This window comes from Odocoileus virginianus, chromosome 16 (genome assembly GCF_023699985.2).
Source record: "Odocoileus virginianus isolate 20LAN1187 ecotype Illinois chromosome 16, Ovbor_1.2, whole genome shotgun sequence".
Classification (NCBI taxonomy): Eukaryota; Metazoa; Chordata; class Mammalia; order Artiodactyla; family Cervidae; genus Odocoileus; species Odocoileus virginianus.
Genome location: NC_069689.1, coordinates 42,914,385 through 42,938,045, shown reverse-complemented (window position 1 = coordinate 42,938,045; position 23,661 = coordinate 42,914,385). Strand labels below are relative to the sequence as shown.

The 23,661-nt window shown below is 41.3% G+C and overlaps 1 protein-coding gene across 4 annotated transcripts in view; it reads left to right on the top strand.

The window, feature by feature from the left end:
- LRRK1 (leucine rich repeat kinase 1) overlaps nucleotides 1-23,661 on the top strand; it is a 140,518-nt gene that overhangs the window by 42,891 nt on the left and 73,966 nt on the right. For all 4 annotated transcript variants that reach the window (XM_070478130.1, XM_070478131.1, XM_070478133.1 and 1 more), the window contains exons 3-6: nucleotides 8,758-8,921; nucleotides 16,638-16,809; nucleotides 21,505-21,684; nucleotides 22,097-22,245. In XM_070478130.1, coding sequence (XP_070334231.1) covers nucleotides 8,758-8,921; nucleotides 16,638-16,809; nucleotides 21,505-21,684; nucleotides 22,097-22,245 — 665 coding nt within the window. The remainder of the gene's footprint in view (nucleotides 1-8,757; nucleotides 8,922-16,637; nucleotides 16,810-21,504; nucleotides 21,685-22,096; nucleotides 22,246-23,661) is intronic.

Here is a 23,661-nt window from a genome sequence, read left to right as displayed (position 1 = left end):
CCCTTGTCTTGTTCCTGATTTCAGGGGAAATGCTTTCAATTTTTCACCATTGAGGGTGATGCTTGCTGTGGGTTTGTCATATATAGCTTTTATTATGTTGAGGTATGTTGCTTCTATTCCTGCTTTCTGGAGAGTTTTAATCATAAATGGGTGTTGAATTTTGTCAAAGGCTTTCTCTGCATCTATTGAGATAACCATATGGTTTTTATCTTTCAATTTGTTAATGTGGTGTATCACATTGATTGATTTGCGGATATTAAAGAATCCTTGCATTCCTGGGATAAAGCCCACTTGGTCATGGTGTATGATTTTTTTAATATGTTGTTGGATTCTGTTTGCTAGAATTTTGTTAAGGAGTTTTGCATCTATGTTCATCAGTGATATTGGCCTGTAGTTTTCTTTTTTCGTGGCATCTTTGTCTGGTTTTGGAATTAGGGTGATGGTGGCCTCATAGAATGAGTTTGGAAGTTTACCTTCTTCTGCAATTTTCTGGAAGAGTTTGAGTAAGATAGGTGTTAGCTCTTCTCTAAATTTTTGGTGGAATTCAGCTGTGAAGCCATCTGTTCCTGGGCTTTTGTTTGCTGGAAGATTTCTGATTACAGTTTCGATTTCCTTGCTTGTGATGGGTTTGTTAAGATCTTCTATTTCTTCCTGGTTCAGTTTTGGAAAGTTATACTTCTCTAAGAACTTGTCCATTTCTTCCAAGTTGTCCATTTTATTGGCATAGAGCTGCTGGTAGTAGTCTCTTATGATCCTTTGTATTTCAGTGTTGTCTGTTGTGATCTCTCCATTTTCATTTCTAATTTTGTTAATTTGGTTCTTCTCCCTTTGTTTCTTAATGAGTCTTGCTAATGGTTTGTCAATTTTGTTTATTTTTTCAAAAAACCAGCTTTTAGCTTTGTTAATTTTTGCTATGATCTCTTTAGTTTCCTTTGCATTTATTTCTGCCCTAATTTTTAAGATTTCTTTCCTTCTACTAACCCTGGGGTTCTTCATTTCTTCCTCCTCTAGTTGCTTTAGGTGTAGAGTTAGGTTATTTATTTGACTTTTTTCTTGTTTCTTGAGGTAGGCCTGTAATGCTATGAATCTTCCCCTTAGCACTACTTTTACAGTGTCCCATAGGTTTTGGGTTGTTGTGTTTTCATTTTCATTCATTTCTATGCATATTTTGATTTCTTTTTTGATTTCTTCTATGATTTGTTGGTTATTCAGAAGCGTGTTGTTTAGCCTCCATATGTTTGAATTTTTAATAATTTTTTTTCCTGTAATTGAGATCTAATCTTACTGCACTGTGGTCAGAAAAGATGACTGGAATGATTTCAATCTTTTTGAATTTACCAAGACTAGATTTATGGCCCAGGATGTGATCTATTCTGGAGAAGGTTCCGTGTGCACTTGAGAAAAAGGTGAAGTTGATTGTTTTGGGGTGAAATGTCCTATAGATGTCAATTAGGTCTAGCTGGTCCATTGTGTCCTTTAAAGTTTGTGTTTCCTTGTTCATTTTCTGTTTAGTTGATCTATCCATAGTTGTGAGTGGGGTATTAAAGTCTCCTACTATTATTGTGTTACTATTAATTTCCTCTTTCATACTCGTTAGTGTTTGCCTTACATATTGCGGTGCTCCTATGTTGGGTGCATATATATTTATAATTGTTATATCTTCTTCTTGGATTGATCCTTTGATCATTATGTAGTGTCCATCTTTGTCTCTTTTCACAGCCTTTATTTGAAAGTCTATTTTATCTGATATGAGTATTGTGACTCCTGCTTTCTTTTGGTCTCTGTTTGCGTGGAATATTTTTTTCCAGCCCTTCACTTTTAGTCTGTATGTGTCCCTTGCTTTGAGGTGGGTCTCTTGTAGACAGCATATATAGGGGTCTTGCTTTTGTATCCATTCAGCCAGCCTTTGTCTTTTGGTTGGGGCATTCAACCCATTTACATTTAAGGTAATTATTGATAGGTATGGTCCTGTTGCCATTTATTTTGTTGTTTGGGGTTCACGTTTATACCACCTTTCTGTGTTTCCTGTCTAGAGAAGATCCTGTAGTATTTGTTGAAGAGCTGGTTTGGTGGTGCTGAATTCTCTCAGCTGTTGCTTGTCTGTAAAGCTTTTGAGTTCTCCTTCATATCTGAATGAGATCCTTGCTGGGTAGAGTAATCTAGGTTGTAGGTTATTCTCTTTCATTACTTTAAGTATGTCCTGCCATTCCCTTCTGGCCTGAAGGGTTTCTATTGATAGATCAGCTGTTATCCTTATGGGAATCCCTTTGTGTGTTATTTGTTGTTTCTCCCTTGCTGCTTTTAATATTTGTTCTTTGTGTTTGATCTTTGTTAATTTGATTAATATGTGTCTTGGGGTGTTTTGCCTTGGGTTTATCCTGTTTGGGACTCTCTGGGTTTCTTGGACTTGGGTGGCTATTTCCTTCCCCATTTTAGGGAAGTTTTCAGCTATTATCTCCTCGAGTTACTTCTCATGGCCTTACTTTTTGTCTTCTTCTTCTGGGACTCCTATGATTCGAATGTTGGGGTGTTTCACATTGTCCCAGAGGTTGTCCTCATTTCTTTTGATTCTTTTTTCTTTTTTCCTCTCTGCTTCATTTATTTCCACCATTTTATCTTCTAACTCACTTATCCTATCTTCTGTCTCTGTTATTCTACTCATGGTTCCCTCCAGAGTGTTTTTGATCTCATTTATTTCATTATTAATTTTTAATTGACTTTTTTTTATTTCTTCTAGGTCCTTGTTAAACATTTCTTGCATCTTCTCAATCTTTGTCTTCAGGCTATTTATTTGTAACTCCATTTTGTTTTCAAGATTTTAGATCATTTTTATTATCATTATTCTAAATTCTTTTTCAGGTAGATTCCCTATTTCCTCCTCTTTTGTTTGACTTGGTGGGCTTTTTTCATGTTCCTTTAGCTGCTGGGTATTTCTCTGCCTTTTCATCTTGTTTAGACTGCTCTGTCTGGAGTGGGCTTTCTGTATTCTTGTGGTCTGAAGTTCCTTTTTATTGTGGAGGTTTCACCCAGTGGGTGGGGTTGGACGATTGGTTTGTTAAGGTTTCCTGGTTACGGAAGCTTGTGTCAGCATTCTGGTGCGTGGAATTGGATTTCTTCTCTCTGGAGTGCAATGGAGTGTCCAGTAATGAGTTTTGCGATGGGTCTCTGTGTTAGGTATGACTTTGGAGAGCCTGTATGTTGACACTCAGGTCTATGTTCCTGCGTTGCTAAAGAATTTGCGTTGTATGTCTTGTACTGGAGCTTATTGGCTCTTGGGTGGTGGTTGGTTTTGGTGTAGGTATGGAAGCTTTTGGATGGTCTCTTATTCCTTAAATTTCCGTGTAGTCAGGAGTTTTCTGGTTTTCTCAGGATTTGGGCTTAAGTCTCCTGCCTCTGGATTTCAGTTTTATACTTCCAATAGTCTCAAGACTTCTCCAACTATACAGCACTGATAATAAAACTTCTAGGTTAGAGACTCAGATGTATAGAACAGACTTGTGAACTCTGGGAGAAGGCGAGGGTGGGATGTTTCAAGAGAACAGCATTGAAACATGTATATTATCTAGGGTGAAACAGATAACCAGCCCAGGTTGGGTACATGAGACAAGTGCTCGGGCCTAGTGCACTGGGAAGACCCAGAGGGATCAGGTGGAGAGGGAGGTGGGAGGGGGGACTGGGATGGGGAATAAATGTAAATCCATGGCTAATTCATTTCAATGTATAACAAAAACTACTGTAATGATGTAAAGTAATTAGCCTCCAACTAATAAAAATTAAAAAAAGAAAAAAAGAAAAAAAAAAAAACTTCTAGGTTAATGGTGAAAAGATTCTCCACCATGAGAGACAACCAGAGAGGTTCACAGAGTTACATGAAGAATAGGAGAGGGAGGAAGGAGATAGAGGTGAGCAGGAGGAGAAAAAGGGGACTCAAGAGGAGAGAGACAGATCTACGCAGTTTTCTGTTCCCAAAGTGTTCTCCGTAGCCCAGATACCCACAAAGATTCACAGAGTTGGATTGGGAAGAGAAGGGGAAAGGAGGAAATAGAGGTGTTCTGAGCTAGAAAACAGAGTCAAAAGTGGGAGAGTAATCACCACACTCCTGAATAGAAATGGGAACTGAATATTGGATTCTTAAATGACCAAAATTTATATCACATACTGAAAAACAAAGATTAAAAATCTAGTATAGAGGTTAGACTCTTTGAAATACAATATTTAAAAACAAAAACACACAAAAAATTTAGAACTGTATATGAAGTTCGATTTAAAAATAGGGTTTCTCTCTCTCTTTTTTTTGGCAAGGTTATAGTGAAATGAAAATGAAAATTAAGGAATAATAGAGGAGTATTAGAGGACTTTAAAAGGAAATAGGAGAGAAAAACAAGAAAAAGAAAAAAATTTTTTTTCCCTAATTAAAAAAATCGTAAAAATATATGAAAATGAAAGTTGAGGAGTAATGGGGGAGTAATAGGGAATTTTAAAAGAAAATAAAAGAGAAAAAATAAAAAATTTTTTAAAAAAGGAAAGAAAAAAAAATTTTTTTAATTAAAAAAATATATATACATATATATCTAGGAATTTCTCTGGAGTTGTTGCGGTCAGCGTAGGTTCAGTTCAATTTCAGATAGCTCCTCTTTCCAGCTTACACTTCTCAATATCTGTAGGCCCCTTTCGGTGTAGTCAGTGTTACCTTCAGGGATTTTAATCTGTTGCACCGGTCCTTTCTGAAGTGGTTCCCTTGGTTTATTTGGCTTCTGTTTGCCATCTCTTTGGTGTCTAATTTCCGCCCTGACACAGGCTGGCAGAGGTGATCTCTTATTTAGGTTCTCTAGTTCAGTTCAGTCCTGCTACGGGGAGGGCGGGTCGCTGCAGACAGACACCGCTCTGTGTGGATAGCACTCACTGTGTTCTGGTCACACTGGGTTTGCCCCGCTCACGGGTGTCAGTGCTTTCGCCGTCTACACTGCTCAGGCTCCCGGCTGCTCTATATGGAGCAGGCCCTGCGTTGAGTGCGGTTCCAGTTTTCGGGTACTCCACAAAAGCGCAGATTCGGTTGCGCCTGCGTTTTGTGCCTTCCCCTACCGGAGCGGTTCAGGCAGCCAGAGGCTTGGGCGTACTCTCCCGGGTGCAGCACGCCTTTTCCCTCCGCGTGGAGCAGCCCAGGCAGCCAGAGGCTTGGGCGCACTCTCCCCGGATGCGGCGTGCCTTTACCCTCCGCGGCGAGTGGCTCAGGCAGCCAGAGGTTTGGGCGCAATCTCCCCGGGTACAGCGCGCTTTTTCCCTCCCCTTCCCCAGCGCGCGCTGCCAGTCAGGTCTCAGGAAGTCTTTAGGAACCGGGGGCCTGTTTGCAGTGTGGGAGGGGGTGGCTTCTCAGGGGCTGAGTTTGCCCTTCCCCCCCCCCCCCCCTGCCTCCTACCTCCAGCGGGGATGGGCCGGCTCTTCTCTGGAGTTTCTCAGTCCCTTTGTTTTGCGAACCGCCGGCAGTGTGTTCGGGCCAGTTAATTTTGACCCTTGCTATCCCACAGTTTAAAAAAGCTCCCTCCGATTGCTCTCAGGGTCTTTGGGCCAGTCCTTACCCTAAGCAATGCCGCCCGCTCCTCTCCGTTCCGCCCCCGCTTGTTGCTGGTGGGTACGGGCGTCTGGGGTACTTTTCTGCTGGGAGTTGCTTTTAGGCACGTAATCTGTGGGCCTTGTTTAATTTTTCCTCCCAGTTAGATTGCCGAAAACTTCCCCCAGTCCCGCCAGTGCGAGGGTTTCCTGGTGATTGGAAACTTCCTCTATTAAGACTCCCTTCCGGGGCGGGTCTCCGTCTGTATCTCTTTTTGACTCCCTTTTTATCTTTTATATTTTGTCCTACCTCCCTTCGAAGACAATGGGCTGCTTTTCTGGGCGCCTGATGTCCTCTGCTAGCGATCAGAAGTTGTTTTGTGAAATTTGATCAGCGTTCAAATGTTCTTTCGATGAATTTGTAGGGGAGAAAGTGGTCTCCCCGTCCTATTCCTCCGCCATCTTGGCTCCTCCTCCTGTGACAAGTTTTGAACATACAATAAAACTGAAAGAATTGAAACATGTATGTCCATATACCCACCACCTAAATTCTACCATTAACGCTTTCTGAAATTGCTCTCATTTCTATCCATCTGTCTGTTTTTCTATCCACCTATCAATCTGTTATTATTAATGCATCTCAAATTAAGTTGGAAATATCTGTACTTTTCACCCTCAAATACTTTAGTATTCATTTTATTCACTATAGTTTAATATTGTTTATAATTTTTAGATAAAATTTATATAAAGAAAATGTACATATCTTCATTGGACTGTTTGATAAGTTTTGACAAAAACCAGCACCTGTATACAGGAAACGTCATCAAGATACAGAACCATGCCCAAACAATTTCCTCCTGCCCCTTTTCTGGTAAACTTCATGACCACCCTCAGGAACCACTGTTCTGATTTTTTTCCCACCATAGATCAGAACAGCATATAGAATAAGGGAGTCATAGGATAGGTGTGTGCTTAGTTTCATAAGAAACCACTAGCCTTGTTTCCAAAGTGGTTGTACAATTTTAGACATAACCAATAAGGTATGAATGTTCTGGTTTCTCCATATCCTCACCATGTGTTGTCAGTCTTTTTAATTTTTACTGACTTTTGTGGGATTGTAGTGGTGGTTAATTTTCATTTCCCTGATGACTAATGATATTTTTTTGAATCTCTTCTGCTATTCAAATCTTTGCTTGTTTTTAACTGGATTATTTGTCCATTACCAAGTTATAGGAGTTCTTCCTGTTTTCTGGATACCATTTGTTTTTTGGGTGTATGTTTTGCAAATATTTTCTTCCAGTATGCAACTTGCCTACTCATTGTCAAATGGTAAACAGTTTTTAAATGGTAGATCAACCTTCTGATGAGCGTAAGTTTTAAATTTTGTTGAAGTCTAATTAGTAATTTTTTCCTTCCATGTTTATTACTTTCTGTGTCCCATCTAAGAAAGCTTTGCCTACTTTCAAGTCATAAAAATGTCCTCCTGTGATATTTCTTTCCTAGAAGCACTACAGTTTTTTTTTTTTTTTGAAGCACTACAGTTTTAACCTTTATGTTTAAGTCCATGATCCATTTCAAATAATTTTTGTGTGTGGTGAGAAGTAGGAGTCAGAGTCCCTTTTTATTCAGTGATGTCCAGGTGTCCCAGCACAATTTATTGAAAAAATTTTTGCTTTTCTCATTGTGTTGGCACGCTTATCAAAAATTAATTGGATGTACAAGTATGAGTCTACTTCCCAATAGAAAGGTGAGAAGCTATTCTGCTTCACAGATAAATTTGTGTATACGAGTAGCGCACTGCTTTGCTTATTATTATAGTTTTACGTAAGACTTGAAATCAAATAGTGTAGATCCTCCAACTCTTATTTTTCAAGATTGTTTGGGGTAAATCCTTTGAATTTTTATACAGATTTGAGGATCAGGTTGTCAATTTTATCCCCCTCAAATCCTATTGGAATTATGGTTGGGATTACATTGAATCTATAGATAAAATTGGAGAGAACTGACATCTTAATAATATTGATTGTTTTAATCCATGAACATGAGATGTCATTCCATTTGTATAGGTCTTATTTAACTTTTCTCAGCATTGTTTTATAGTTTTTAGGGTATAGATCTTATCCATCATTTAAAAAATATATTTCTAAGCATGCAATTTTTATCCTATTGTAAATAAATTTTGAAAAAACTTTTTTCCAGATGTTAGCTGCTGTAATGTGATTTGCTTTAGCGATGTGAATGTTTGGAAGGCAACTTTCCTCATCATTTGCATTTTTACATGAAAAAAAGCCTGTTTTTTTCATCTCTTCAAAGAGATGGAGTGAAGTTAGCCCCAATCTGAGAGCTGGTGAACTAAACATCAGTCACAGTTTGCTTCTTACAAGCTGTGTGAACTTGGCCAAGAATGATTTTCAAATTCTGTCCCCATTTCTGCTGCCACTTAACACAATCAAAATATAACTACTCATTCATTGCAGTCTTTTCTATGATAGAGACAGAACTTTAAACTCTGGTTCAGTAACACATTTGCAAATCTAGTAGAAGCCTTGAATTTTCTTCCCAGAGAAGCGTGCACACACACACACGCACGCATGCATGCACACATACACACACAATTTTCTGTGCAACTTTAGGATGTGCAGGAAGTCTCGAAGCCTTCTGGGATCTACAGACTGCTAATTATGAAGCCATTCTAGAGTGAGAGCTCTAAGGGCTAACTGCTTTCACGTCTGCGTCTTCAGACCCAACAAGTAGGGAATGAGGGCTGCCATTCTAAATCCCATGCCTTTATGGCGTTTTCTAGGCAGAGAGGGTCTAGATTTCCACACGCTCAGGTTTTGACTTGCTTTTCTTCCTCCACGGGATACTGTATCCCTCTGAGGGACACAGCAGTGGGGCAGTTTGGTGTTGCTGTTGGTGAGGCCACCCTGCCAGGCAACTGCCCTGGGGGGCCTGGACCCACTCTCCAGGCATTGTCTCATTCCGGAATCTTCCCCAACTGTGTTCAGCCTCCCCACGCCTTCACCTCTGGCTCCATGCAGGAAGTGCCTCCGCAGGGGCAGGTGCTGAAGTTGGCTGTGCGGGGTGACACGGGCAGCGTTTCAGAGCAGCCCTCTCTGGCTAAAGTACATCCTGCTGTCCTCTCTGGTCGTTCCCATAAGCAGCTCTGGCGGTGGAGGTGATGTTGTGTGTGTGCCTCTGTTCACCCAGGTGCCGGGGACATGGGCAGCAAACTCTCTGTGCCAGGCAGTGAGCCCACAGTGCAGGGCCCGAGGACGGAAGGCATTCATGCTGCATACAGGCGAGGCGACATCAGCAGAGCCCAGCACCTGCTCCGAGAAGCTTGTGACGAGAGCACATCCCAGCTGGAAAAGGTAAGGTCTATGCCAGCCCTTCTTGCCAGAACTGGGAACCCAGGTTGGGTGAAGGTTACCACGAAAATTGTTTCCTTGTTATCATTATAATCATAATGGGGATATTTCTTGGGTTCTGAATACCTTGTTTCTCATGTAAACCTCCTGGTGTCAGTCCTTTCGAGTGGACTTCTCAGCTTGTCAGGTAAGAACACTGCGCCATCATTCCCAGGGGCAGGAAGGGGTCACAGAAAGGAAAAGGACAAAACTGACAGTGGAGGGTTTAACCTAATATAGTCTTTTTTTTAAAAATTTTTTTTAAATTTTTTTACTAATATAGTCTTTTATACTTTTTTTCCACTATAAAACAGCACATGTGCAAACCGAAAAATTCAAAAATATATAAAAGTAAGGGGAAAAAGAACCAAAATTAATCATCCAAACAATCCCACTGAGCATTTTTGGTATACTCTTTTCCGAGCTGCTGATCTGAACATTCATCTTTTGTTTTTATTGTTTCTAATATAGACACAGTCTTATTTATGCAGTTTTGCATACTGCTTTCTCTTACATAATATTATATGAACCATTTTCTGTATGACTGTAGATTCTTTATGTGCATCACCTTCACTGGATACATGACACTTCATCTGGTGGAGACACTGTCACTTACCTGGCTATTCCTTTTGGTTAGATATTTGGATTGTTTCTAATTTTTTATTACTATAAATAATACTGTACTGAATGTTTTTTGCCTAATTGTTTTCTTATTGTCAGATATTTTCTTTGCTTAGGTAGATTTGCAAGAATTGAGAATGTGGGTAAGAGCATTTTTAAAATTTTGAACATATGCCAAACTTTTCCCAAAAGCTTGTAGAGATCAACCCTCTTGCCAGCCTACAGCTTTGGAAGATCATTGCCATGTTCTGGTCCTTGTGGGAAATTCTTATTGGCTGTTAACAGGAGAGCACTTTATTGATGTTATATGTGTAATACTTTGATTAACACAGGTTTAAGGTTTTCATTTAATTAATAGTTGGAAATAGCTCAATTACTAAACCTCCAGCTTGTTCACAAAGTTGTAAGAGAATTTTTTGGGGGAAATGGTCAAGTTCAACGTGCTTGATAATTATTGAGGAGAGAGCATTTTTGGAAAATTCTCCAAGCGAGGCTTTAACAGTATGTGGACCAAGAACTTCCAGATGTCCAAGCTGAATTTAGACAAGGCCAAGGAACCAGAGATCAAATTGCCAACATCCGCTGGATCATAGAAAAGGCAAGAGAATTCCAGAAAAACATCTGCTTTATTGACTATGCCAAAGCCTTTGACTGTGTGGATCACAACAAACAGTTGGAAATTCTTAAAAAGATGGGAATACCAGACCACCTGACCTGCTTCCTGAGAAATTTGTATGCAGGTCAAGAAGCAACAGTTAGAACTGGACATGGAACAACAGACTGGCTTCAAATTGGGAAAGGAGTACATCAGAGCTGTATATTGTGACCTTACGTATTTAGCTTATATGCAAAGTGCATCATGAGAAATGCTGGACTGGATGAAGCACAAGCTGGAATCAAGCTTGTGCTTGATTGCCGAGAGAAATATCAATAACCTCAGATAGGCAGATGACACCACGCTTATGGCTGGAAGTGAAGAGGAACTGAAGAGCCTCTTGAATGTGAAAGAGGAGAGTGAGAAAGTTGGCTTTATTTAAACTCAGCATTCAAAAAGCTCAAGTTATGGCATCCAGTCCCAGCACTTCATGGCAAATATATGGGGAAACAATGGAAATAGTGAGAGAATATTTTCTTGGGCTCCAAAATCACTGCAGATGGTGACTGCAGCCATGAAATTAAAAGATGCCTGCTCCTTGGAAGAAAAGCTATGACCAACCTAGACAGCATATTAAAAGGCAGAGACATTACTTTGCCAACAAAGGTCCATCTAGACAAAGCTATGGTTTTTCCAGTAGTCATGTATGGATGCGAGAGTTGGACCATAAAGAAAGCTAAGTGCCAAAGAATTAATGCTTTTGAACTATGTTGTTGGAGAAGACTCTTGAGAATCCCTTGGACTGCAAGGAGATCAAACCATTCAATTCAAAAGGCAGTAAGTCCTAAATATTCATCGGAAAGACTGATACTGAAGCTGAAGCTCCAATACTTTGGCCATCTGATTTGAAGAATTGACTCATTGGAAAAGACCCTGATGCTGGGAAAAATTAAAGGCAGGAGAGGCGAAGGGGAAGACAGAGGATGAGATGGTTAGATGGCATGACCGACACAATGGACATGAGTTTGAGCAAGCTCCAAGACTTGGTGATAGACAGGGAAGTCTGACGTGCTGCAGTCCATGAGGTCGCAAAGAGTCGGATGTAACTGAGTGACAGAACTGAACTGAGCATTTTTGATTCCTCCCATTATGGATTCACAGTATATGTGGTCATAGCCTCTTTTCTTATGGGAGTACCCGAGCAGGTCAGAGTTGCTGGCCCGTCGTTCGTGGCCTGGGGATTTTAAGCGGGGACCCAAGAAACAGCAGTCTGAAGTGTTACCCACCGAGCAGTCGTGCTGTCTGGGACCTTTTCCCAAATGGAACTCCAGACTGCTGTCACAGAACTTCCCATTGAACCTGAACCTCTTGCATCTCCTGCATTGGCAGGCAGTTTCTTTACCACTAGCACCACCTGGGAAGGCGTGTTTAAGTCCAGATATCAGCAAATTCAGTTTCCTGATGTATGTACTATTGCTCTCCTCTGCAGTTTCTTTTTTTCCCTTTTAATGTGTATTGAAAATAGACTAGATAATTCTCTAATAAATATTTGTATTGTTAATTTGTATACAATGAGGATATATATATATGTGTGTGTGTGTGTATATATATATATATATATATATATATATATAACTAAATAATATAATTTGTTAACAAATCTGAACCTGAGACGAATGTGAAAACTTTTGGCAAAACAATGATGCTGTTTCAAAGAAATAGGATATGAGACACTTATATGGTCAAGTTTTCTAGAAGTAGCATTAATAAAAAAAAATTTAAAAAAATAAAAGGCAAAAAAAAACCTAAACAAAACAGGCAAACTTTTCTTAATTCTTAATTTTTTAAATTATAATAGTATTATAACACATTTACAAAAGACTTGAAAAATGCAGAACCAAGTTACATATAGTTCTACTATGTATTACAATTTTTTAAGTAGGTAAATTAAGATTTTTAGTTGGAATTTCAAAATCAAACCCTCAAAAGTTAATAGAATAACTGGACATAAAAGTAGAAGAATATAGTAGACCCGAAAAGCACTGTGAATCAATTCAACATTATTAAGATTTATACAATTTTCACACAATGCAGGATACAAGTTCTAATCAAGTTGCCATAGACCATAAACCAGGAGACACACAAATGTAATCCAGGGACATTAAAAAAAAAGGAAAAACTTTCATGGTCAAAGGTATTGAAGTCATACAGTCTGTTCTCTTATCACTGCACACTTATGTTAGAAACCAATATCAAAAGATATTTGAAAATAACCCGCATATTTTCAAGTGTAATGTGACAGTTACCAAGAGACTTAGCCATTGAAAACTTCAAGAAGGTTAAAAGACAGAAAACACAGAAGGTGATTGCAGAGAAGAAAGAATTTAAATGAGAAACTAGTATCAAAATGAGAAATTAACATCAAGAATACTTTAAAAACTCCATGTATTTGGAAAATAAATGTCCACTTTTAGATGATGGGTGTATCTAAGAAACCATAACAAAGAAAATTAGAAAATATTTGTAACAGATTAAAAATGGAAGGAGAATTTTTCAGAACTTGTTGCATGCAGCTGGAACAGCTCAATGCAACTAAATACAATGTGGAATCTGGAAAACACGTAATGAACAGTGGAGGGTCTCCTGTGGAGGTGTGGGTTGCATTGGCAGCAGCGGTTCTGGGAGGTGCCCCTTGGCAAGAGAGCCCTCTTGGAAGTGGTTATTAACCCTGCCACAGAGCCTGTAGACTCCAGGGCTGAGTCACCTCAGGCCAAATAGCTAATAGGGAGGGAGCCCCACCCATCAGCAGATTACAGTGTTACTGAGCATGACCCTGCCCACCAGGAGAAGACCCAGTTTTTTCCCATACCAGCCCCTCCCAACAGGATTATCTCCCAGATGAAAGAACAAGATAAAACCCCAGAAAAACAACTAAATGAAGTAGACATAGGCAACATTCCAGAAAAAGAATTCAAAATAATAATAGCGCAGATGATTTCAGTTCAGTTGTGTACGACTCTTTGCGACCCCATGGACTTCAGCATGCCAGGCATCCCTGTTCATCACCAACTCCTGGAGCTTGCTCAAACTCATGTCCATCGAGTTGGTGATGCCATCCAACCATCTCATCCTCTGTCGTCTCCTGCTCCTCCTGCCTTCAATCTTTTCCAGCATCAGGGTCTTTTCCAGTGAGTCAGCTCTTCACATCAGGTGGCCAAAATATTGGCGTTTCAGCCTCAGCATCAGTCCTTCCAATGAATATTCAGGACTGATTTCCTTTAGGATGGACTGGTTGGATCTCCTTGCAGTCTAAGGGACTCTCAAGGTCTTCTCCAACACCACAGTTCAAAAGCATCAATTCTTCAGTGCTCAGCTTTTTTTATAGTCCAACTCTCACATCCATACATGACTACTGGAAAAACCGTAGCCTTGACTAGAAGGACCTTTGTTGGCAAAGTAATGTCTCTGCTTTTTAATATGCTATCTAGGTTGGTCATAGCTTTTCTTTCAAGGAGCAAGCATCTTTTAATTTCATGGCTGCAATCACCATCTGCAGTGATTTTGGAGTCCCCCCAAATAAAGTCTGTCACTGTTTCCTTTGTTTCCCATCTATTTGCCATGAAGATTTGACCTGATGCCATGATCTTAGTTTTCTGAATGTTAAGTTTTAAGCCAACTTTTTCACTCTCCTCTTTGATTTTCATCAAGAGGCTCTTCACTTTCTGCCATAAGGGTGGTGTCATCTGTGTATCTGAGTTTAATGATATTTCTCCTGGCAATCTTGATTCCAGTTTGTGCTTCATCCAGCCCAGCATTTCTCATGATATACTCTGCATATAAGTTAAATAAGCAGAGTGACAATATAGAACCTTGCTTGACATACTCCTTTTCCTATTTGGAACCAGTCTGTTGTTCCGTGTCCAGTTCTAACTGTTGCTTCTTGACCTGCATACAGATTTCTCAGGAGGGCAGTCAGGTGGTCTGGTATTCCCATCTTTTTAAGAATTTTCCACAGTTTGTTATGATCTACACAGTCAAAGGCTTTGGTGTAGTCAATAATGCAGAAGTAGATGTTTTTCTGGAACTCTCTTGCTTTTTCAATGATCCAACAGATGTTGGAAATTTGATCCAGTTGATTTAGGATCTTGGAAAAAGAATGGAGAAGATGCAAGAAATGTTTAACAAAGATCTGAAGAACTAAAGAACAAACAAACAGAGATGAACAATACACTAGAAGGAATCAACAGCAGAATCACAGGTAGAATGGATAAGCAACCTGGAAGAGAGAGTGGTGGAAATTACTGCTGTAAAACAAAATATAGAAAAAAGAATGAAAAAAATGAAGACAGCCTAAGAATGTCCTAGAAATACATTAAAGGTACCAACATTCGCTTTATAGGGGTCCCAGAAGGAGAAGAGAGAGAAAGGACCCGAGAATGTATTTGAAGAGGTAAGAGCTGAAAACTTCCCTAACATGGGAAAAGAAATAGTCAACCAAGTCCAGGAAGCACAGAGTTCCAGGCAGGATAAAATCCAAGGAGGAACACACTGAGACACATAGTAATCAAACTGACAAAAATTAAAGACAAAGATAAAATATTAAAAGCAACAAGGGACAAATGACAAATACAAGGGAATTCTCATCAGGTTATCAGCTAATTTCTCAACAGAAAGCCTGCAAGCCAGAAATAAATGGCACAATACATTTAAAGTGATGAAAGGGAAGAATCTACAACCAGGAATACTCTATCCAGCAACACCTCATTCAGATTTGACGTCAAAATCAGGTTGTACAAACAAAAGCTAAGAGAATTCAGCACCACCTAACCAGCTTTACAGTAAATGCTAAAGGAACTTCTCTAGGCAGGAAACACAAAATAAGGAAAATACCTACAAAGAATAAACCCAAAGCAATTAAGAAAATGGTAATAGGATCATACATATCAAACTTAACTTAAATGTAAATAGATTAAATGCACCAACCAAAGGACATGGACTGGCTGGGTGAATGAAAACATGTGCGTATATGTATTTCCACGTACCACATCACTCTGCTTAATGCCTCAAATCGTAATTATTTTATACTGTTAGGTTAATCATGTTTCCATTATGGCTTGCAATTATAATTGTCTTTTATTTTTTGTCTGACTATTAATTGTGAAAACTGATGAACATCTCTTGCTATTGTGATTATATAACTATTAATAGTATTCTAATACAATTCTTAAAATATAAGGAAATATCATGTTGTAAGAAAATAGGAAATTAACCTGTGATATAATATTATTAACTAAAGCACAGATAATAGTCAAACTTCACAAAACAGGTAAACTTTAATAGTCTGTTTTATTTAACTAGAATATATTAAAGATTATCATTTCAACATATAATCAATATAAAAATTATTGACAAGATTGTTGTTTTTTCAGTTACTAAGTCGTGTCTGACTCTTTGCAACCCCATGGATGGCAGCACACCAGGCTTCCATGTCCTTCACTATCTCTCAGAGTTTGCTCAAACTCATATCTCTTGGGTTGGTGATACTGTCTAAGTTATCTAACCATCTCATCCTCTGCTGCCTCCTTCTCCTTTTGCCTTCAATCTTTCTGGCATCAGGATCTTTTGCAATGAGTTGGCTCTTTGCATCAGGTGTCCAAAGTATTGCAGCTTCAGCTACATCATCAGTCCTTCCAGTGATTATTCAGGACTGATTTCCTTTAGGATTGACTAGTTTGATCTCTTTGCAGTCCAAGGGACTCTCAAGAGTCTTCTTCAGCTCCACAAGTTAAAAGCATCAATTCTTCAGCACTCAGCCTTCTTTATGGTCCAACTCTCACATCCATACATGACAACTGGAAAAACCATAGCTTTGACTATATGGACCTTTGTCAGTAAAATATGTCTCTGCTTTTTAATACACTGTCTAGGTTTGTCATAGCTTTCCTTCCGAGGGACAATTGTGTTTTAATTTTCTTTGCTGTAGTCACTATCCACTGTGATTTTAGAGCCCCAGAAAGTATTGACAAGATAGTTTACTGTTTTTGTAGTAAGTCTTTGAAATCACCTGAAAAAGAATCTGATGCTGGGAAAGACTGAAGGCAGGAGGAGAAGGGGACAACAGAGGAAGAGATGGTTGGATTGCATCACCGACTTGATGGACATGAGTTTGAGCAAGTTCCGGGAGTTGGTGATGGACAGGGAAGCCTGGCATGCTGCTTAGGGTCGCAAAGAGTCAGACATGACTGAGCGACTGAAATCACATATGATTTTACGTTTTCAGCACATCTCACTTTGCATGAGCCATATTTCAAGGCTTAACAGTCACATGTGACTGGTCCTGCCATCCTGGGCAGCCTAGTTCCAGACTTGCCCGTGGGCTTGGTGAACCTTTAGAGTCGATTCTCTTGGCAGTTCCCAGCAGCACTCTTCTTGCTGACATCTTGTCCCTGTTCTGTTTTGACCAGGGCCAGCTCCTGAGCATCTCTGCAGCCTATGGTGACCTGGAGACCGTCCGGTATCTTCTCACTGAGAGGCTGGTGGAGCTACCAACAGAGCCCACCGATGACAACCCCGCCGTGGTGGCAGCACAGTTTGGGCACGCTGATGTTGTTCAGGAGCTACTCGAGTCTTTGCCAGGTAAAGAGTCTTTGCTTCCCTGGGGGCTCAGATGGTAAAGAATCCGCCTGCAATGCAGGAGACTAGGGTTCAACCCCTTGGGTGGGAAGATCCCCTGGAGAAGGAAATGGCTACCCACTCCGGTACTCTTGCCTGGAAAATCCCATGGACAGAGGAGCCTGGTGGGCTACAGTCCATGGGGTCTCCAAGAGTCAGACATGACTGAGCGACTTCACTTACTTTGCCCGGTAAGTCCCAGGGTGTGAGTTCTTCACCCCCACTCAGGGACCCTCCTTTTGAAAAAATACTTATTTCCTTATTTGTTTGGCTTCACTGAGTCTTGGTTATGGCACGAAGGATCCCCGTCGCTGCACACAGGCTTCTATCCTGTTGTGGCGCACCAGCTCAGCTGCCCCACAGCATGTGGGGTCTTAGTTCCTCAACCAGGGATTGAACCAGCATCCTCTGCATTGGAAGGCGGATTCTTAACCACTGGACCACCAGGGAAGTTCCTCAGGGACCCTCTTTTCCTAGGAACCAGACAGGCATTTGGAGGGGGGTGGCTGCACTCCAAGTTGTTTATGTCTTCACACTGTTTAGCAGTCCAGATCCAGAAATCTGGGGGTATTCTTTAAAGCAGTTTTAGGTTTAAAGAAAAATTGCTGAGCAAGTACCAAGAATTCTCATATACCACCCTCCACAGTTTCCCTATTATTGATGTTTTGTATGAGAATGGTACAGTTGTTAAAATTGATGAACAAACCAATATTGATATGTTATTACTAATGGGAGCTCATAGTTTGCACCAGGGTTGTATATTCTATGACTGTTAACAAATGTGTAATGACATATATGTACCATTACTGTATCATGCAGAGTAATTTCACTGCCCTCCTATTCTACCTGTTCATCTTTTTCTCAGCTCCTGGCAACCACTGATCTCTTTACTGTCTTCATAGTTTTGCCTTTTCCAGAATGACATATAGTTGGATTCGTATGGTATGTAGCCTTTTCGGATAGACTGCTTTCACTTAGCAGTATGCATTCAAGTTTCCTCCATGTCTTTTCATGACTTGACAGGTCACACACACACACACATATATTTTATCACTGAATAATATTACATTGTCTGGATGTTCCTTACTATGTTGCTTTCTTAATAACAAGTGATTTTTTCTCTGGTAGACTCAGGCATCCTGGTCTCCTTAGATTTCCTACAATGGCCTTGGATCCGTTACAGTTATTGCTACAGCTATAGGCTGAGACATTGTCTTAGCAGTGGTTGTTGGGAGTTAGGATTTTGCAAGGGAATCGGGCCAGCTTCATGGGTATGTGACAATGCAGTCACATAGGGCCCCGTACTTAGAAGGGCCCCACACTTGGTTTGGGAGCTTGCCTGCCAAGTTGCTTCAGTTGTGTCCAACTCTTTGCAGTCCTGTGGACTGTAGTCTGCCAGGCTCCTCTGTCCGTGGGATTCTCCAGGCAAGAATACTGGAGTGGGTTGCCATGCCCTCCTCCAGTGGATCTTCCCAACCCAGGGATGAAACCCATGTCTCTAAGGTCTCCTGCATTGGCAGACATATTCTTTACCACTAGCACCACCTGGGAATTACATGGGAATTACATGTAGCGCCCACTACACTCTGCAATTACCCTCTTGAAATTTGTAATAATTTTTAAACAAGGGACCCCATTTTAAGTTTTACGTTGGACCCCACAAATTATGAAACGGCAGCCCACTCCAGAATCCTTGCCTGAAAAATCCCATGGACAGAGGAGCCTGACGGGCTTCAGGTCACAGGGTTGCAACAGGTCAGACACAACTGAGCAACTAACACACACACACAAACACCACAAATAATGCACTAGTACTGTTAAGGGCTCCCCTGATAGCTCGTTTGGTAGAGAATCTGCCTACAATGCAGGAGACCCCAGTTTGATTTCTGAGTCGGGAAGATCCACTGGAGAAGGGATAGGCTACCCACTCCAGTATTCTTGGGCTTCCCTTGTAGCTCGGCTGGTAAAGAATCTGCCTGCAATGAAGGAGACCTGGGTTTGATCCCTGGGTTGGGAAGATCCCCTGGAGAAGGGAAAGGCTACCCAGTCCAGTATTCTGGCCTGGAGAATTCCATGGGCTGTATAGCCCATGGGGTTGCAAAGAGTCAGACACAACTGAATGACTTTCACTTTTCACTTTTTTTTTTCACTGTTAAGGGAGTGTCTGACTGTGTCCTTTGAGGTAGATTTGTGCTCAGACTTGGTTCCAAGCTGGCATGCCCCTCATATGCCTGGAGGAAGAATGAGTTTATGAACAGAAATCAGGGCAGTGTTAGGGCCCATAGACACAGATTGGGTCAAGCAACGTATAGGAAGGCAGAGAGGAGAGGAGCCCCTGAGGTGCCAGTGGCTGATTCTTTCTCAGGAATCCCCAAGAATAGCTCTGTTCTTGCCCTAAAGAATCTATGCCAGCTGACTCACTCAATGGACAGCTTACATTTATTGATCATTTGCCAAGTACTGGACACACTGCAGAACCTGAAAGACACAGAGGCTTTTTAAAAAAGGTGGTCCCAGCCCTTTAGTAGCTCCTGGTCCAGCAGAGGAAATTGAGGCAGAAAAGACTAACTGTGTGCTGTAACCACGCAGAGGTTGAAATGTCTACACAGTCGTTTGCGACCACACATCAGGGAATGGTCTTTTCTGTGTGCAGGCTGGGGTCTTCAGAAGGAGTCAACATCTCACCTGGGCTTTGCAGGCTGAGCAGGAGTTTACTTGGCGGACAAACAAGGGAAGAGCCTGGTTTGCCTGCTTCTGCAGAGCAGGGAGCTTGGCTCGACCTGAGTATGTTGGAGCTGAGCGTGGTTTTCAGCGGCTCCCGGGGTGTCCTGTCTTTAATTCAGCTCGGGACAGAGCTAGTGAAACTGAAAGAGTTCAGGGCATTTGCTGAGCCCTGTGGGGAGTGCAGAGATGGGCAGAACAGTGTCTGTCCTCTGGGAATTCCCAACCTGTAGGGAGGGTGGCCCTTGTCAGGAGTAAGGTAAGATAAGAGGCAGCTGGAGGACAAGGGCGGGTCCAAGTAGAGGAGGGACGAGAGGTCCAAGGTGGGCAGGTACATCACTGTGTAATTATGAACATCATTCGAAGGACATCATTATGTAATTCCTGGTCTTGCAGCTCAGCAGGGCTGACAAGAAAGAGGAGGTGGAAAGATGGATACCAAAATAGGGCTTTTTGAGCTGGATTTGGGCCTCAAAGAATACACACAGGGGTTTGTATGGTTAAGATAGTACCCTTTGGTTTTCGGTAAAGCAGAACTTAAGGCTTGACTTCGCCATTTACCAACTGTCGGACCTTTAGCAAGTTCCCAACTGTCCCTGAGCTTTGGTTTCCTCATATTAAAATGATGACTGTGAAATACAGGGCCTGCCTCCTGAGACTGACACACTCCATCCTCAGCGGGAGTTAGCAGCATGACAACCACACTTCTCACAGCTGGATATCTGGTCCTAACTGAGTTAGGGGTAATTTGTTTTCTGCTCATGTACCTCCTCCTTTGAATTGTTTGTTTTAGTCATCAATTGAGGGCAAAGAAGGGACATTTATTTAGCACCTGCTGCACCCCAGACATGATGCCAGATACCTTGTGTATTGGGTTTTAATTCTTGCCTTCTCTACCTCACCCCCATTTCCTGTCAATTTCCTATGACACAGAGGGGTACTCTCTTCAGGCTCCAGAGCACTTTGGTTCCGGAGAACTCTCCACCTCTGCAAATGAGTGTTATGATGCAGTTGGGAAGTGTCCACGTGGGGGATGAGATCATTTTTCCATGGCAGCTAGATCCAAAAGACCTTGCATTACTTTGAACTTGAAGATACTGTGACATTTCAGCCCATGCTGTCCCTGTTCATTCAGTGTGTTATTTCATCCTGGAATTAAGTAGGCAGTTCTTTTAGGGAGCAGTTCTCTTAAGTTTTAGGCTGATCTGTTTCTTCATCAGAGTATTTTTAAACTTATGAAAGTGGTATATGTATATTACAGACAATTTGGGAAAGCAGAAAGGGTTATTACTCTAAGAACATAATAACATACCACAATGAGTTATATCAGGCACTTGACAGATGTTATGACAGTTTACTAAGTCAAGTATTTGATATACACAATGTCATGTAATCCTCACATTAAACTTGGAAGGCAGGGTGTTCCTTTTCCCATTTTACTTATGGGTAAACTGAGCCACAGAGAGGATAAGAAATTTGCCCCAGATGACACATTTTAATATTTTAATTATTTAATATTTTAATCCTAAGTCACCTGCCTCCAAAACCTGTATCCCTGTGTATGATGCTGCTCCAGGGATGCGGTCAGGGCTGGGGATGATGCAGAGAGTAAGGGCATCTCACCATCCCACCACCCAGAGAGAATTCTGCAGCACTGAGGGTAGGTGGTTCTTCCTAGTCTTATTTCCACACATACATTTTTCATCGCAATTTCACTGCATGTGCTGTTCTGAATGCTACTTTTCCCCAGCCGGTGTTGTTTGATGGGCAGGCGGGTTTATAGTGATGTGGGAAAATGTCATATGCAGTTCAGAGGGGCTGTTCCTTAGACACTGTCAACTGGACATAGCGACTTTCAGCTGGAAACAGGGTCATGGCTGGAGGGGGCCTCAGAGCTGTGCCTTCAGCCGCCCTCTCTCTGTCCTCTCATCCGTGCAGGTCCCTGCAGCCCCCAGCGGCTCTTGAACTGGATGCTGGCCTTGGCGTGCCAGCAGGGGCACCTGGCAGTAGTGAAGCTCCTGGTCCTGCGCCACGGGGCCGACCCCGAGAGCCACGCAGTCAGGAAGAACGAGTTCCCTGTCATCGTGCGCCTGCCGCTATACGCAGCCATCAAGTCAGGTGGGTGCCGGTCAGGCCGCCTGTGACAGCCTTTGTCCTGTAGAGACACGGGCCCGCCCTTCACGCTCGCCTTCAGCTCTCCAGGGCCTGTGTGGGGTTTCCCAGCTCTGTTCTTGGCTTCTTCTTCAAAAGATCTGCGTCCTTCTTCCTCCCCACGACTCCCTCCTGCGAGGGGATTTCAGTGCCAGGGACCAGCCATCGCAAACACGACTTCTCGGAGGCGCTGCAGAGGGCAGAGCTCCACTGAAGTGCTCTCACTGGCAGGAACCTGTGGAGTCAGGGGAGGCAACAGAGACGTTCAGCAGCGCCATGCCCTTTTCATTTTCATTTCACATGCATGTCTGGCCTTTTGGACCGCCGTGACACACCCTGCGTCCCAAATGCCCTGAGCGCTCTGCTTTCTGTCCTGTAGGGAATGAAGATATTGCCATATTCCTGATTCGGCATGGAGCCTTTTTCTGCTCCTACATTTTACTGGACAGTCCTGACCCCAGCAAGCATCTCCTCAGGAAGTATTTTGTTGAAGCAAGTGCTTTGCCCAGCAGTTGTCCGGGAAAAATGGTGAGTAGTCTTTGTCTGTGGATGGATGGATGAGGAAGAGGTGGATTATTTTTCAACCATGAGAAAGAAGGACATGGTTCCATTTGTAACAACGTGGATGGATTTTGAGGACATTATGCTAGGTGAAAGAAGTCAGACAGAGAAAGATAAGTACGGTATGTTTTTACTTATAGGTGGAAACTAAAAAAGCCAAACCATGGAAACAGTAGATGGATTGCCAAGGCCTGAGGGGTGGGGCAAATAGCTGGAATGTTGGTCACTTCAGCCATATGATAAATAAGCCCGGGAGATCTAATGTGTAGCACTGTGATTACAGCTAATAACACTGTATTATATACATGAAAGTTTCTAAGAGAATAAATCTCAAATGTTCTCACCACAAAAAAGAAATAGTAATTAGGTGGCATGGTACAGGTGATAGCTAAGGTTACAGTAGTAATCATTTTACAATATATAAATGTATTATATCAGCAGGTCATAACTTACACAATGTCATATATCAATTATAGCTCAATAAAACTGGGAAAAAACACATATGGGAATTAGCTCTAGTTAGTTTACCATTTTAATAACAAAAATAGGATTGCATTATTTACATTATCTTCAATTTGGCTTTTTAAATTGAGCACTCTGTCACTGACACCCCCTCGATCAGTCAGTGTAGCTGTATCTCATTCTTTTTGATATGTGCCTCAAATCTAGAGTGAATGTAGCTTAGTTGACTCAGCCCTTTTCCTGGTGGTGGACATTTGGATCGTTTCTGGGTTTTGCCCTTGTGATATAGCCTGATTTCTAGGGTATTTCTTATGCAGATCAAAGTCCTGAAAGTGGACTGCTTTGGAACCACTTCCGCAAATGCTGTGGCGACTCACAGTCTCGCCAGCGCGGCATGGGGATTTCTATTCCCCACATGCTGGCCAGCACTGGATGTCCAGGGGCATTTTAATTTTCATCACTCTGATGGGTTAAAATGGAATCTTCTTGTTTTAATGTCCTCATTTCTTTTCTTAATAATGTTGAGCATCTTTGCATATCCTCATAAATTATTTGTGTCTCCCCATATGTGAGTTGCCTGTTACAGTTTGTTGATTATTTTTCTCAAGGATTACTCACCTTTTCCTTCTAATTTTGAAGAGTCTTATTGTATATTAGAGATTTTAAGACTTTTTTGTTTATCATAGATGTTACCAATATTTTTCCCAATCCATTATTTGTCTTTTGCCTGTTATCTTTTGAGATAACAAAGATAAGTGAATATATAATCAAATATGTCTGTCTTTTCATTTATGGCAGTTAGGTTATATAAGAAAGTCATTTTCCCCTCAATTTTATGTAAATATTCTCCTAGAATCTTTTATACTATTTTGACTCTTTTATTTTTTACATTTTAAGCCTTAGTTTTCCTATTATTTCTTT